The sequence below is a fragment of the Passer montanus genome, unplaced genomic scaffold (assembly GCF_014805655.1).
Source record: "Passer montanus isolate IOZ18808 unplaced genomic scaffold, ASM1480565v1 scaffold127, whole genome shotgun sequence".
Classification (NCBI taxonomy): domain Eukaryota; kingdom Metazoa; phylum Chordata; class Aves; order Passeriformes; family Passeridae; genus Passer; species Passer montanus.
In genome coordinates, this window is record NW_024359499.1 from 1,335,126 (window position 1) to 1,348,247 (window position 13,122).

The 13,122-nt window shown below is 58.5% G+C and overlaps 1 protein-coding gene across 1 annotated transcript in view; it reads right to left on the minus strand.

Moving 5' to 3' along the window:
- The window catches only part of KIF21B (kinesin family member 21B), a 34,767-nt gene extending 22,460 nt beyond the window's left edge, over window positions 1-12,307 (minus strand). The window contains exons 1-19 of the mRNA XM_039698544.1: window positions 12,089-12,307; window positions 11,583-11,765; window positions 9,252-9,401; window positions 8,900-9,034; window positions 8,417-8,584; window positions 7,844-7,959; window positions 7,085-7,280; window positions 5,989-6,178; window positions 5,830-5,893; window positions 4,662-4,886; window positions 4,328-4,409; window positions 3,740-3,857; window positions 3,262-3,453; window positions 2,487-2,686; window positions 2,230-2,337; window positions 1,827-1,895; window positions 1,187-1,416; window positions 653-800; window positions 360-554 (exon numbers count right to left, since the gene is read on the minus strand). Of these exons, the coding sequence (XP_039554478.1) occupies window positions 360-554; window positions 653-800; window positions 1,187-1,416; window positions 1,827-1,895; window positions 2,230-2,337; window positions 2,487-2,686; window positions 3,262-3,453; window positions 3,740-3,857; window positions 4,328-4,409; window positions 4,662-4,886; window positions 5,830-5,893; window positions 5,989-6,178; window positions 7,085-7,280; window positions 7,844-7,959; window positions 8,417-8,584; window positions 8,900-9,034; window positions 9,252-9,401; window positions 11,583-11,765; window positions 12,089-12,151 (2,832 nt within the window). The 5' untranslated portion in view covers window positions 12,152-12,307. The remainder of the gene's footprint in view (window positions 1-359; window positions 555-652; window positions 801-1,186; window positions 1,417-1,826; window positions 1,896-2,229; window positions 2,338-2,486; window positions 2,687-3,261; window positions 3,454-3,739; window positions 3,858-4,327; window positions 4,410-4,661; window positions 4,887-5,829; window positions 5,894-5,988; window positions 6,179-7,084; window positions 7,281-7,843; window positions 7,960-8,416; window positions 8,585-8,899; window positions 9,035-9,251; window positions 9,402-11,582; window positions 11,766-12,088) is intronic.
- Between the last annotated feature and the right edge of the window lie 815 nt (window positions 12,308-13,122).

Consider the following 13,122-nt stretch of genomic DNA (forward strand, 5'->3'; position numbering starts at 1 on the left):
TCTGCTGGGAAAAGCCAGTCCTCCTAGGATGTTTCCAGTCCATGAAGCAACAACCATGGGTACAAGTGACCACCAGCCCTGTGGGCAAATGGGGGCCACAGCTTCCCTACAATTCCAGGGCAGCAGGACACCAGCAGCCTGTCCACAGACATGCAAGGACCTGCCAGAACTCCTCTCTGTAATTAATCACCTAACGAGAAGTGACTGTGTGGGTGAAGCCCCACCAAGAGTGACAGCTCAGAGGACTCTGGTTCCTCTGAGCAGAGCCCAGCCCCAGCTGGCAGTGGCCAAGGGTGCTCTTTCCACAGAGGGATGCTCTCATTTTCTCCCTGCCAGCCAGACCCAGCCCTACTGCTCACCTTGGTCTCCTCAATCTGCATGATGGTGGCCTGGCAGTCTGAAATGCTGTCGTTGATATAGTCAATGTTGGCCCCCAGCACCTCAATCTCCTCGTTCAGCTCTTGCAGCCCCTTCTGCTCCTTGGGGCTCTCTGCCTGCAGCTTTGCCCGCTTGCCCAGCAACGCCTCCTGCAGCAGCGACAGCTCCTCACGTTTCTGGGGGAAAAGGGAAGGGGGATCAGCACTGTTCCCATGGCCACCTCCCTGTCCTGCACCCACCACCCAGCCCTCTCTGTCCCCAGTGCTACAGCCACCTTGATGAGCCTCTCCATGTCTGCCTCCAGGTTGACGATGGTCATTCTCTGCATGACAATGTCGAAGATGCGCCGCTCCAGGGACTGCCACTTGAGGCGGGCAGCTTTGCTGAAGGTCTGGCTCGTCCCCTTCTTGGGGAACTTCTTCCTACAGCCAGAGGGAAGAAGAGGCATTTGGGCAGATGGCCACACCATGCTGGAGAACTAGGCTTGCCCCAGGATCCGGCTGGCCAGAATCAGAGGATACATCTGTGTTGTTCCCACATAGCCCAACTTTTTCTCTTAGTAAAGCAGGACAAGAGATGAGTCCAGCAGGGTTTGTGCCACAACATTTAATCCTCATGGAGGGCCAGCTTTGAGCTCAAGCCCAAGTGACAGTCACACTGTGCCAGCACAGCTTATCACAGGGTCACTGATTTAATATGGCTCCAGTGGACACTAAGCAGCCACCCTTCAACCTCCACCACCAGCCAAAAGCCAGGCATGAGGGTCCCTGGGATGTCTCACTCCCTACCAGCCAGCCCCTGCCCTGACCTGGCAGGCCGAGCCCCATTAATGGAGGACGAGGGGTCTCCCAGGAAGTTGTTGATCTTCCTGTTCCACTGGCGCACGATGCTGGAGACGGAGCGAGCGCCCGACTCGGGCTCGGAGGAGGTGGTGCTGGCCGAGACCTCCGCGCCCGAGTCCATCATGGCCGGCTTCTGGCTCATCCTGCCTGCCACCCGCTCTGACATGGGCTTGGCCAGACGGCGCAGCGCTGACACCTGCCCGCGGGAAGGACAGCAGAGAGGGTGTCAGCTGGGCAGCCCCACCCAGCCTAAACCCGTTGGCATCACCCCCAGGTCCCCACAGGTTTGAGAGCAGCAAAGCCCAGGGACTTTTGTCCCTCATGGAGTTCCCTCTCCCCCCTCCACCCCTGCCACCAGCTCTGCTGCTTGGGATGGGGAACTCTGCTGCTGCCTACATCCATTTCCCACCCGGTTCCTGAGCCATAAAACCTCTCCCTGCTTTTTGCAGATCCCATTCCCAAAGCCAGCCCAGATTGTCCTTTTTGGGACCCCATTCCCAAAGCCAGCCCAGATTGCCTGAAAGATGGGATTTCTCTGAGCCAAGAACTGGGGCCCAGATCCCCATGGAAGCTGGGGGCTATGTGGAGGAAACCCCCTTTCCTCACCTCCTGGGTTTTCCTCCGCAGCACTATTTCCTGCTGTCGCTTCTGAGATTCCAGAGCCCTGATCTGGAACTGCATGAGTGAGAAAGAAAAAGACACCCCTGAGGTCCAGCCCAGACGTGGTTGCAGTCCCAGTGCTCCTTTTGGCACAGTCTCACTCCTGAGTCTAACAATGAGCCTTGAGCTGGCTCTGGTTGCACATTCCCCCCTCCCACAGCATCCCCACAACTCCAACAGGAGCAGTGGGAAGCCTTCGGGAGCTGCTCATCCAGCTGTGCTCTGCCAGGACCTCCAGCGAGGCTTCACCAAGCTTCAAGGTATGTGTGAGCAGCTGGAGTGGCAGAGCAGCACAAACAGCCCCTCCCCAGCCAGACCAGCCCCTGCACGGGGCAAGGCAGGCTCTCACCTCCTGCCGGCGCTGCTCCTTCTTGAGCTGCGCGATCTCGCGGTTCCTCTTGGTCTCGGCCAGCCGCCGCCGCTGCTGCTCCTCCCGCATCTGCTTCATCAGCGCCACCTGCAAGCAGGGGCCGCTGTGCCACCGCCCCGGGCCACCACCCACCCCGCAGACACACGCTCTGTGCTTGCCACCAGAGTGCCAAACACTGCTCCACGCGGGAGCCGGGCTCGTCCAGGATTCCCCCCTGCCCCGGCACATCCAGGTACCTTTGCCTTCTTCATCTCGGCCACTTCTGCCTGCAGCTTCCGCAGCTCGCGCTCGTAGCGGGACTGGTTCTTGAGCAGGCGAGCGTGCTCTTTCTGGGCTGCCTGCAGCTTCTGCAGGTCCCGGTTCATCTCCTTCAGCCGCTTCTCGTAGTCTGCCTTGATCTTGTTGGCTTTCTCCTCTGTGTAGCACTCCATGGTGCCTGGTGGGTGGGGAGAGAGCTCGCTAGGGCCATGCACCCCGGGATCCTCCTGTACCCACATACCTGCCTGGAGGCACCAAGCACTGCACCCCTCCCTGTCCCATCAGAGCCCCCCTCACCCTTTGTGAACTGGGGCTGTCTGGGAATGCCCTCTGGAAGAGCTCAGAGTGCAGATACAGCGGCTGGCCTGAGCAGGGCTGCAGACTGGGACCCACAGCCACACACAGGGGTGACCCTGCCCTATTTAAGCCTGGAGATCAGCCACCCCACTGGGTCTTTTGCCTCTCCATTTCCCCAGGAATCCCCCCAGCTCATGAGGTGGTGCTCAAGGCTGGAAGAGGCTTTGCCTTGCCGCCCTTCTCCAGTACCAGCAGGGTCCAGAGCTGTGCAGCTGACTGATGCTGCTCCCACAGCAAGACAAGCAGAGACTTGGGGGTGCCAGGGATTCAAGGACAGGCAGGGGGATGGACAAAGCTCTACCAGAGCAAGGGGTGGATGCTTTCACTTAGAGTTAGCTGGGCTTGAGCTGGAACTGGGGTCTGAGAATGGGATCCCAAGGGTGAGGCAGTTCTCACTGAGGTTTTGCAGGACCCGGTCCCGCTCCAGCTGTGTGTCCCGAATCTTGTTCTGCAGTAGGATCAGCTTCTCCTCATACTGGTGCTTGAGGGTCTGCAAACGCCGCTGGCTGTTCTCCAGCTCATCAATCAGCTTCTGCTTGATCTCAATCTCACAGGTCAGGTCCGCCAGGTCAGCCTGGAAATTCACAGCTGGAGGCAGAGGAGAAAGTCAGGCTGGGAGGCATGGGGAGCATCACCTCCACGGCCCCACTGAGTCACAGCACATGGAGAGGGCAGAGAAGCTGATGGGAACCCCCACTGTGGGGAGCAGCAGCACCCAAAGAGCACTGCAGCAGCCCTGGGGCTCTTGAAAGTCCTACACAACAGACTTGGTTGGGGCATGGTGAGCTCTGCCTCCCCAAGAGCAGAGCTCATTGCCAGAGACACCAGCAAGTGCCCTTCCATGCCCATGGCTGCACACAGATCTCCACTTTACCCTTCTCCTCTGCATCCGAGTCCGAGTCCACCAGGCTCTCTTCACTGCCCGAGTCCTCATCTTCATCCTCGCGCCCATCCTCTTCCTCACAGCCACTCTCATCCTGTTCTTCCTCCTCCTAAGAGATGAGTGCCTAATCTCAGCCAGCAGGATGGTCTGTCCTTCTGCCCACAGCTTCTCCCTCCTCCAAACCAGAGCTCACCCTACAGCAATGGGCCACAGCCCCCAGGTGGGACTCGGCCTCCCACACAGGATGCCCAGGGGCTGCAGCACCATTTTGGACCAGCACATACTGTTGAGAGGGACAGCAATTTGACCCTTCCATTCTTGCATCCATCCCTTCCCAGCTGACCCCAACTCATCTATGCTGATTGAAATCAAGCCCCCCAAAACATGGACTCCTCGTTCTACATTCAGGCTGACTGGGGTGTACCCAGCTTCCACCCTGCTCCAGCATGGAGTCCTCAGCAGAACGACCCTTCCAGCCTGCTTCAGGGCCAGGCTGAGCTTGGTTCCTGTCCCATGTGTGGCAATTTCAGTGCTCCACCACCCAGACATCCCCCCAGTGTGAGCACGATGCCCACTCACCTCTTCCACCTCATTCTCATCCGTCTCCTCCCCGTTGTCCTGCTGCAGTTTCTGCCTCTTCTTAAATGCCTCCTTCTCTGGGCTGGGGGGAACAGAGGGGGCTGGTGAGTCCCAGCATGAGAGAGGTTCTGCTGGGCCACCCTCCCTCCTGCTTTTGGACTCTTTGGGGAAAACAGCCTCTGGAATTACGTGACGGGGAAAAGGAGACCAAGGGCAGGGCAGGGCTGGGAGGGGAATGAGGCGTGTGGGCTCTGGTGTAGCAGAGCTGGGGGAAACAGGAGACCCAACCCCACAGGGACAGACTCAGCCTCCCCTTGCCAACACCTCCCCACACCTCTTCCTCTGCTGCCGCCTCTCTTTCTTCTTCAGGCGCTCCAGGTCCTGCTTGGCCCTTCGCAGCACGTCGGAGGCCTCGGTGTCCAGGGGGGCGGCGGGGCTGCAGAGCCCGGCTAGCCCCGCGCCCGGCGAGGAGCCCACGGGGAACGCGGGCCGGGCAGACACCCGCGAGAGGCTGCGGCGCAGGGACTCGTTCATGGACTCGCTCTCCAGGAGCTTCGTCCTGGGGAGTGCAAACAGCAGTCAATGAGGGCCATCCCTCTGCCCTGCAGGGTGGGTCTTGCCTGGGTTTAGAATCACAGAGTGGTTTGGGCTGGAAGGGACCTTAAACCTCATCTCGTTCCACATTCCTGCTATGGAAGGGGCAGGAACACCTTCCACTAGACCAGGCTGCTCCAAGCTCCATACACTTACAGATATGGAATAACCACAGCTGCTTTGGGCAAACTGCCACTTTTGGTGCCACTGCCTCACCACCCTCACAGGGAAGAATTTCTTCCTAACTTCTAATCTAAATCTCCCCACTTTGAGTTTAAAGCCATTTTCCCTTGTCCTATCACTATCTGTCCACCTTAAAAATAAAAAAAAAAATCCAACACTCTCCCTCTTTCTTATAAGCCTCCTTTAGGCAGTGGAAGGGGCTCTAGGGGCTCTTCTACAGATTGAACATGATGTGATTGAACATGATGTGTGCCAAGGACAGAGTCACTACTAAGCCATTCCCCCTAATGATGGGTCAGAAAGCCACAATGCTGCCAGCATCATGTTCAACCTGCAGAAGACTCTCCCGGAGTCTTCTACAGATTGAACATGGTGTGTGCCAAGGACAGAGTCACTACTAAGCCATTCCCCCTAATGATGGGTCAGAAAGCCACAATGCTGCCAGACAGGGTACCAGGATTAAGCAAGAGACTGGGATGGACCCATCTTTGGGAGGCAGCAGTCCCTGGACGACCCCAGGCACTTCAAACAGCACCTCCACCTCCATCAATGCCCCACCAAGGACAACAACAGCCAAAGCACTACCTGGCACCAAGGCTGGGCCTCCTTCAACCCTGCACAGCAGCAGTGCTTACAGTCCACCCCAGCAATGCTGGAGGCACTGAGCTGTGAGCCACCCAGCCCTAGCCCCTGGCCCCAGAGTGCCCAGCTGTGTGCCCGCTCACCTCAGCTCCTCGATCTCCCGGATGTAGTTCTGGATGAGGGTGCCGATGGCTTCGTTCCCGTCACCTGCAGTGGGGAGAGGCACACGCTGCTGTACCACAGCCCCTGGCCCTGCTGCTGCCCGGGCTGGCCCAGCGTGCCACGTGCCAGCCCAGCCTCACCTGCTTTGGCCAGCATCAGGTTGGCCTCCTGGCTCATGAGGTAGGTGACCCTGCTGTTGATGGCGTCGATGGCCTCCTGCATGGCCTTGACGCGCATGCGCAGGGCGCTGTTCTCCTTCTGCAGCATGGCGTTCTCCCGGAACAGGTCGCTGTAGCCCTCTGCGCCATCCTCCCCGATCACCCGCTTACCCTGGGGGCACGGCAGGGGAGGGCCTGAGGGCAGGGCAGGCTGGCACAGGGACACCACCACTGCACCCCTGGGGGCAACCCCAGACACAGCAGGGACAAAGCTAGGGACCAGGAAAGCCTGAGCTGAACATGCAGAGGGTGAGAGATGCTTCAGGGCTTCTCTCTGCCTTACCACCCCCAAAACCTGGCCAAGGTCCTGCCTTGACAGGCAGGAGCTCAGACCCTGTTTCTTAAGCCTCCTGACTCCTCCTAGCAGTTTCTCCTGGGGGGCAGGGGATGGGGGCAGAAGGGTCTGTCCCACTAAACCTGCCAAACTCAAACACAAGGAGGGGCCTTTCTGCACCTGTCTCTGCCTCCTCGCCAGGGTTGCTCCATCAGCTGGGTTTGCCTTTGGTGGAGCTCATTTTCCTCACAGCAGCTTTTGTGTGGTGCTGTGTTTGGGATCTGTGCTGAAAGCAGCACGGATCCCACAGGGATGATTTAGCTCCTGCTGAGTCAGGAGCTGTTCTGCCCCCACCAGCGTTGGGCCAGGGGTGCACAAGGAGCTGGGGGGACACAGCCAGGACAGCTGTCCCCCACTCACCACAGGGATATCCCAAACCACAGGATGTCATGCTCAGCATATAAAGCTGGGGGAAGGAAGCAGAAACAGGGGATGCCTGGAGTGCTGTCCCAAGTCACTTTACACTTGACAGAGCTCTGCTGGGCTGGGGATAGCTGAACACCTCCCTGTGATGGGACATGGGGAATGAGTTCCTTAGTTTGCTTTACTTCTTAAACTGTACCTAAACCAAGGAATTTTCTCACTGTTACTCTCCCAGTTCTCTCTCCCATCCCACTGGGGGGCAGTGAACAGCTGGCTGCAGTGGTTCCCTTGCTGGGCACAGCAGGACATGGCACCACTCACTGCCTTGTACTCCATGAGCTCCATCTGCAGCCGGGCGATCTCGGCGCGCAGCGCGCTGATCTGCTGGCTCGTCTTGTCCTGGTTCACCACCACCTTGTTCTTGATGTTGCGAGCCCGGTTAGCGTACTTGAGCGTGTTCAGGGTCTCCATGAAATCCCGGTCAGAGGGGCTCACACAGGCAATCATGATGGTTTGGCTTGGGGATGCAAGGGCAGGGTGAAAGACAGTCCCTGCACAGCTCAGCAACCCAGCAGGTGCAAACCCAGGACTCAGCACAGAGCACTGACCCCACACACCCATCCTGGATGGAAGCCCATCCTGGGCCCTTCTGGGTTTTAAAACAAGGTATGAACTGGGTTCATCCCTCCCACAGCCAGAGCAGCCACAAGACCCCTCAAGCACATCATACAGCACTGGGCAAAGGCAGCCCCTCCTCAATGCCTCCCTCTTTGGAGAAGAGGCAGGGAATTCAATCCCATTCTGGGCACCATCACTTGCCAAGTCCCAGATCTGTCAGGGCTCAGGAAGGTTTTGCATGAGCTGATTCTGCCAAAGCTGCTAACTGCACCTGAGGCTGATGATGTCTTTACATCTGCAAAGTCATGCCTTGCCTGGAAGAAAGCATCTCTTCCTCACCAGGCAGCCACTGGAGCCCTGAGACAGCCCCTACATAGCTCTAGAGCCCCCTCAGCCCCATGGCAGGGGGACATCCCCTGCAGCTCTCGGCCCAAGCTCAGCCCCCACCTGGGACCCCCTTACCTGTTGCCCCCGAGGGAATCCTGCAGCAGGCGAGTCAGCTTGGAGTCACGGTAGGGCACGTGCACGACCTTCTTGCTCTGGTCTCCAAGGGCACTGATGACATTCCCCAAGGCCAGCTACCAACACAAAGGGAAGCCCCCCCAGATTCAGCCCTGGCTGAGGATACAGCACCTCAGGCCTGGGGCACCCACTGTAGCACAGGTTTGGGTTGCACCAGGGGCAGGCGTGGTGCTTCCCTGGGTGTGCCTCTCTCCCATGCTGCACTGAGAAGAACCATCAAGCCCCAGAGTGGGTTTTTTAGCTCTGATTAGCAGATCTCACCCTTTTGGGAGCTGCACCCCTGTGCCCAGCTGTACCCCTCCCCACAGCACGAGTCTCCTTTGGGGCAGAGCTGTGCCCCCACCACTGTCACTGTGCGTGTTCTCACCATCAGGCACAGGCAGCACAAACCCCAGCCACGACAGCATACCCCAGCAGCCCAGGGCAGCTCCAAGCAAGACCCAGAAGTGTTAGAGGCTTCCCTGGCAGGCCTTGCCTTGCCACCCCCTGCCCCCTGGTGAGCCTGGTGCCTACCAGCCCACAGTTGATGGAGATGCCCTCCTTCGCTCTCTCGCCAGTGGCACCTGTCCGCTTCAGCCTCTCCGAGCCAGCCAGGTCCACAAAGTGAAACTTGGCTGTCAAGGTCTCGTACTCAGCAGCAGGCTGGGATCCATCCAGAAGGCTGCTCACCTCCTCATTCACCTGCAGCCAGGGACACACCAGGGGTCAGCATCCCAAACTGGAGCAGGCAGAGGCTCCCTGGCCTTCAGAGTCCCAGCCCCTCAGAGATGGGGACAGCACCCCAAGAGCAGCTTGCTCTGAGCCAGCCTGCCTTGGATCAGCTCACCCTCAGCTCCCATTAAACCCTAATGCAGGCTATGACTGGAAAGAAGACAGAAAAATCCCTGCTTCCCTTTGCCAGACTTCAAACCCCCTCCCCTTCCCAAGGGAACTTCATGCATCACCTGGGTATGGAACCCAAGAACAGCCTGGCCATGAGGCAGGATCACATCTCACCAGCTCTGGGCGGGCACACACTCTGGTCTGGCACAGGTAAATAGTGAAGATGGCATGGGATCTGGAGCTCTGCACGTTCATCTGAGTGCTGGCCGTGGTGCGGGAAAGAGCTCCTTGCTTTAGGCACTGGATCAGCTGCAATGACACCAGGCAGGGAATGAAACCTTAAAGCACCCTTCTAGGGAGTCAGGACAGACCCTGTGCAGCTCAGGGGACACACTGACCTTTTCCAGAACACCCCCAGGACTGCACTGGGAGAGATCTCCCCCCAAGGCTGTCCCCACATAGCACATCCCTGGCCAGTGGCACCCAGCTGCCCGCCCTGCTCTGTGTCTGCCCATCCTGCACCCACCTCATCCTGTGAGCTGATGAGGCGTGATGTGACCCCCGTGGTGTAGATGCTCCCACTGGCATCCTCGTGGATTTTGATGTTGGATTTGCGGTGGCGCGCGTCGGGGTCGCGGGTGCTGTCGAACAGGTCCAGGATCTCCTCATTGTAGAGCTGAGCAGGGCAGCAGTGGGTGTGGGGTGAGCAGGGGAAGCACGAGGCTGCTGAAGCCTGGCACTGCAGGACGGGCAGGAGCTGCCCTCTGGCACCCTGCTGCCACTCCCCCGTAGCTGTGTGTGCTCACACTGCCTGCAGGGCTGAGCAGGGCAGCTGGGGGGTGTGCATGTGTACCACAGGAGGCACAAGCACAGAATCATGGAATCCTTCAGACTGGAAAAGCTCTCTAAGATCATTGAGTCCAACCATTTACCCCAGCACTGGCATGTTCACCACTAAACCGTGTCCCCAAATGCCACACCCACACATCTTCTGACCACTTCCAGGGATGGTGACTCCATCTGTGCCTGGGCAGCCTGTGCCAATGCCAGACCACAACTTCAGGGAAGAAATTTTTCCTAATATCCTATCTAAACCTCAACTGGAACAACTTGAAGCTGTTTCCTCTCTTCCTGTTCCTTGCCCCTGGGAGCAGAGCTCGACCCCCATCCGGCCCCACCTTCCTGCCAGGAAGTTGTAGAGAGAAAGAATGTCCCCCTGAGCCTCCTCTTCTCCAGGCTGAGCCCCCCAGTTCCCTCAGCCACTCCTCATCAGACTGCTGCTCCAGAGCTTGCCATGCAAAGCTCTGAGCTTTGGGTTGGTTTCTGCTGCCCAAACCTGTCCAGTTCCTGGTGCACACGAGCAGCTCCACTGAGCAGATGCCCAGGACATCCCCCTGACCTTCCTGGTTCACCTGGCCACAGGAGCCAGTGAAACCTCACTCCCATCACAGCTCAAGGTCCTCTCTGTCAGGTAGAAAGGGGATAAGGGAGACCAGGGAGTGCTGAACAAGCAGGAAAGCCCAGCTGCCCCAGAGCTGACTCCATCCATATCCTAACTCTGCAGCCCCTCTCAGCCTGGGGTGGAGGGACACCCCTGCCCATCTGTCCCCCTGCTGCACCATTCAATGTCACCTCTTGCACCACATGCCCGTGCAGAGGGCTGGGTCACCCAAGGATTGCAGGTTCCTGGCCAGCAGAAGGGATCAGACTAATCCGTCCCTGGCTGCCCCTGGTGCCACCAGGCTCCTCAAGGGTTTAAACCTGCTCCCAGAACCTGCTCCCAGGAGCAAAGTCACAAGACAGGGATCAGCCAGAACAGGTCCTGTGCCCCTGCCAGGACAGCAGGGTTTGTGACCAGTGCCTGAGGTGGCCATGTGCTGCTTTAGCCATGTAGGACTTCAGGACAGGCAGGAAACTGTCCCCCTTTCCACCCCAGCAGAAAGGATCCCTAAAGAGAAGCCCCACAAACTGAGCCCAGTTGGGCGGGAACAGGAGCTTGGATAGGCCAAGAGATGGGAATGGAAGGACACAACAGCACCACAGAGTTAGCAAGGGCTCTGCAGATGGAGACATAACTGGGAAGGATTTCTCCAGCGTGGAAGTGACTTTGGGCCCTCTCCAAGCCATCAGCATCTGAAGACACCCAGATGTGATGGCCAACAAAGCCACCAGGAGGCAAGATCACAGCACAGGGCCCCTCCCTGCCCATCTCCTCTCACAACCTCAACCAGATGAAGCTTGCTTGGGAGCTCAGCTTTGCTCAGCACCCCCTGTGCTTTCTCACTAGGACCTTAAAACAGTTCCCACTTGCACCTCTTTGCTCTTTCAGCCCAGAAGCAACCTCCAGGAAAAATGCTGCCAACACACAAGGACCATGTGCTTCCCAGGACAAACTTCTCCAGGGAATGAAGCAGTTAATAGAAGAGGTTTTGAACAGGAGAAGCCAGGGCAGAGGCAGGACAGGATGCATTCTCAAGATCAGAGATGCAACAAAGGACATGGAAAACAGCACAGTCCTTCCCCAACCCCCCCAAGAGTGGCATTTTCTTCTCCTCCTGTTTCACTGGGAACTCTGGCCAAGGCTATCCTTGACCTCAAACAGGGGTAAGACAACCCAGAGCCCCTGGATCCCCAGGGGACCAAGCCATAAGGCCCATCCCCACAGCGGGAGCTCCCTCCACCAGTTTGTAGCCACGTAGGTGCTTCCAGTCCCCACTGCACCAGCCCCATCCCCAGTGCCATGCCTGTCCCAGGGTCCAGCTCTGCCAGGAGCCAGCCAAGAGATCTGGAGGAGCCCAAGGCACAGGGGCAAGGACAGGGCAGGGCCACGGCGTCCCCCAGACCTCCCATTACCCACCTCCAGGAACTGGGCGCTGACTTTGAACTCGGGTGCTGCCAGGCCCTGGCTCTGGGCTGCCCGCCTGCGCTCCTCGATGCCGCTGAAGAGGTGGCTGATGGCCCGAGGGATGATGCCCTGCTCCTCCTCCGAGATGCTCATGTCAAAGCCAGTGCCCATGGTGTAGGTCTTCCCTGCTCCAGTCTGTGCAGAGACAGAGGGGAGCTGGCTGGGCCCTCCCCGGCTCAGCTCTGCCCAGTGCACCCCACATTTTCCCTCTGCTACTTTAGGCTCCCCAAATGCCCTTGCTGAGCTACTGTGATCCCCAGAGACACATCAGCTCCCACACTCCCAGCCCTGCCAACCCCCGTCCCACCCAAGGCCACCCCTGCCCCAGCTCTCGCCCAACCAGGGACAACTCTGTTCTCTCCACACCCAGGATCTCACACACGCCCACCTTCCTCAGCCCCCCCAGGTGCCCTCTGCAGCATGCCTGGAGAGCCCAGGGCTGAGGGCAGAGCCCGTACCTGCCCGTAGGCCAGCACAGTGGCATTGTAGCCCTCGAAGCAGCCCTCGATGAGCTTCCCCATGCACGTCGTGTAGATCCTCTCCTGCCACGTGTCCAGGTCAAAGACAAAGTCATAGGTGAAGGCCTTGTCCTTGCCCAGCAGCACCTGGGGCTCGCCAGGTGTCACCGAGGTGCAGATGTGACATCCCTCTATCTTCTCTTTGGGCAGCTGCGGACGGATCCTGTGGGAAGAGAAGCAGGCTGAGTGCAGCACAGGCTTGGGGGACACCAGTCTGGCCTGAGGATGAGAGCACAGCCCATCCTGTCATCCATGTCCTAGAGTGTGCCTAGTCCAGCACAAGCAGGGGGAAAGGACTGCTCCCCACTGCTCTGCACTGCTGCAGCCTCACCTCGAGTGCTGGGTGCAGTTTGGGGCACCACAGCATAAGGACAGAAAAGTATCAGGGAGTGTCCAGAGGGGGGACATAAAAATGGTGAAGGGCCTCGAGGAACCATATGAAAAGCAGTTGAGGTCACTTGGTTTGTTCAGACTGGACAAAAGCAGCCTGAGGTCAGATCTATCGAGGTCTGCAGCTCCCTCACAAGGAGCAGCTCTGATCTCTGCTCTCTGTGACAGTGACAGGACCCAATGCTACAGCTGGAGCTGGGCATGGGGAGGGTTAGGCTGGGTATTAGAAAAAGGTTCTTCCCCCAGAGGGCACTGCCCAGGCTCCCCAGGAAATGGCCCTGAGGCTGCCAGAGCTCCAGAAGGGTTTGGACAGTGCTGTCAGGCACAGAGTGGGATTGCTGGGGTGTCCTGCACAGGACCAGGAGCTGGAGCCAGTGAACACCGTGGGTCCCTTTGAGCTCAGGACATTCTACAACCCCTGCTGGAAACGTGGCTCACACAGGCAGGAGACAGACAGCACCTCTGCCTGTAGCACAGAGCATACAGGGCAGGGATGCTTCAGCTGCTACAGCCAGCCATAACCCTGACGTGTCTGCAGCTGAGAACAGAGGGTGACACATCCCAGAAACACCAGCAGACACCTC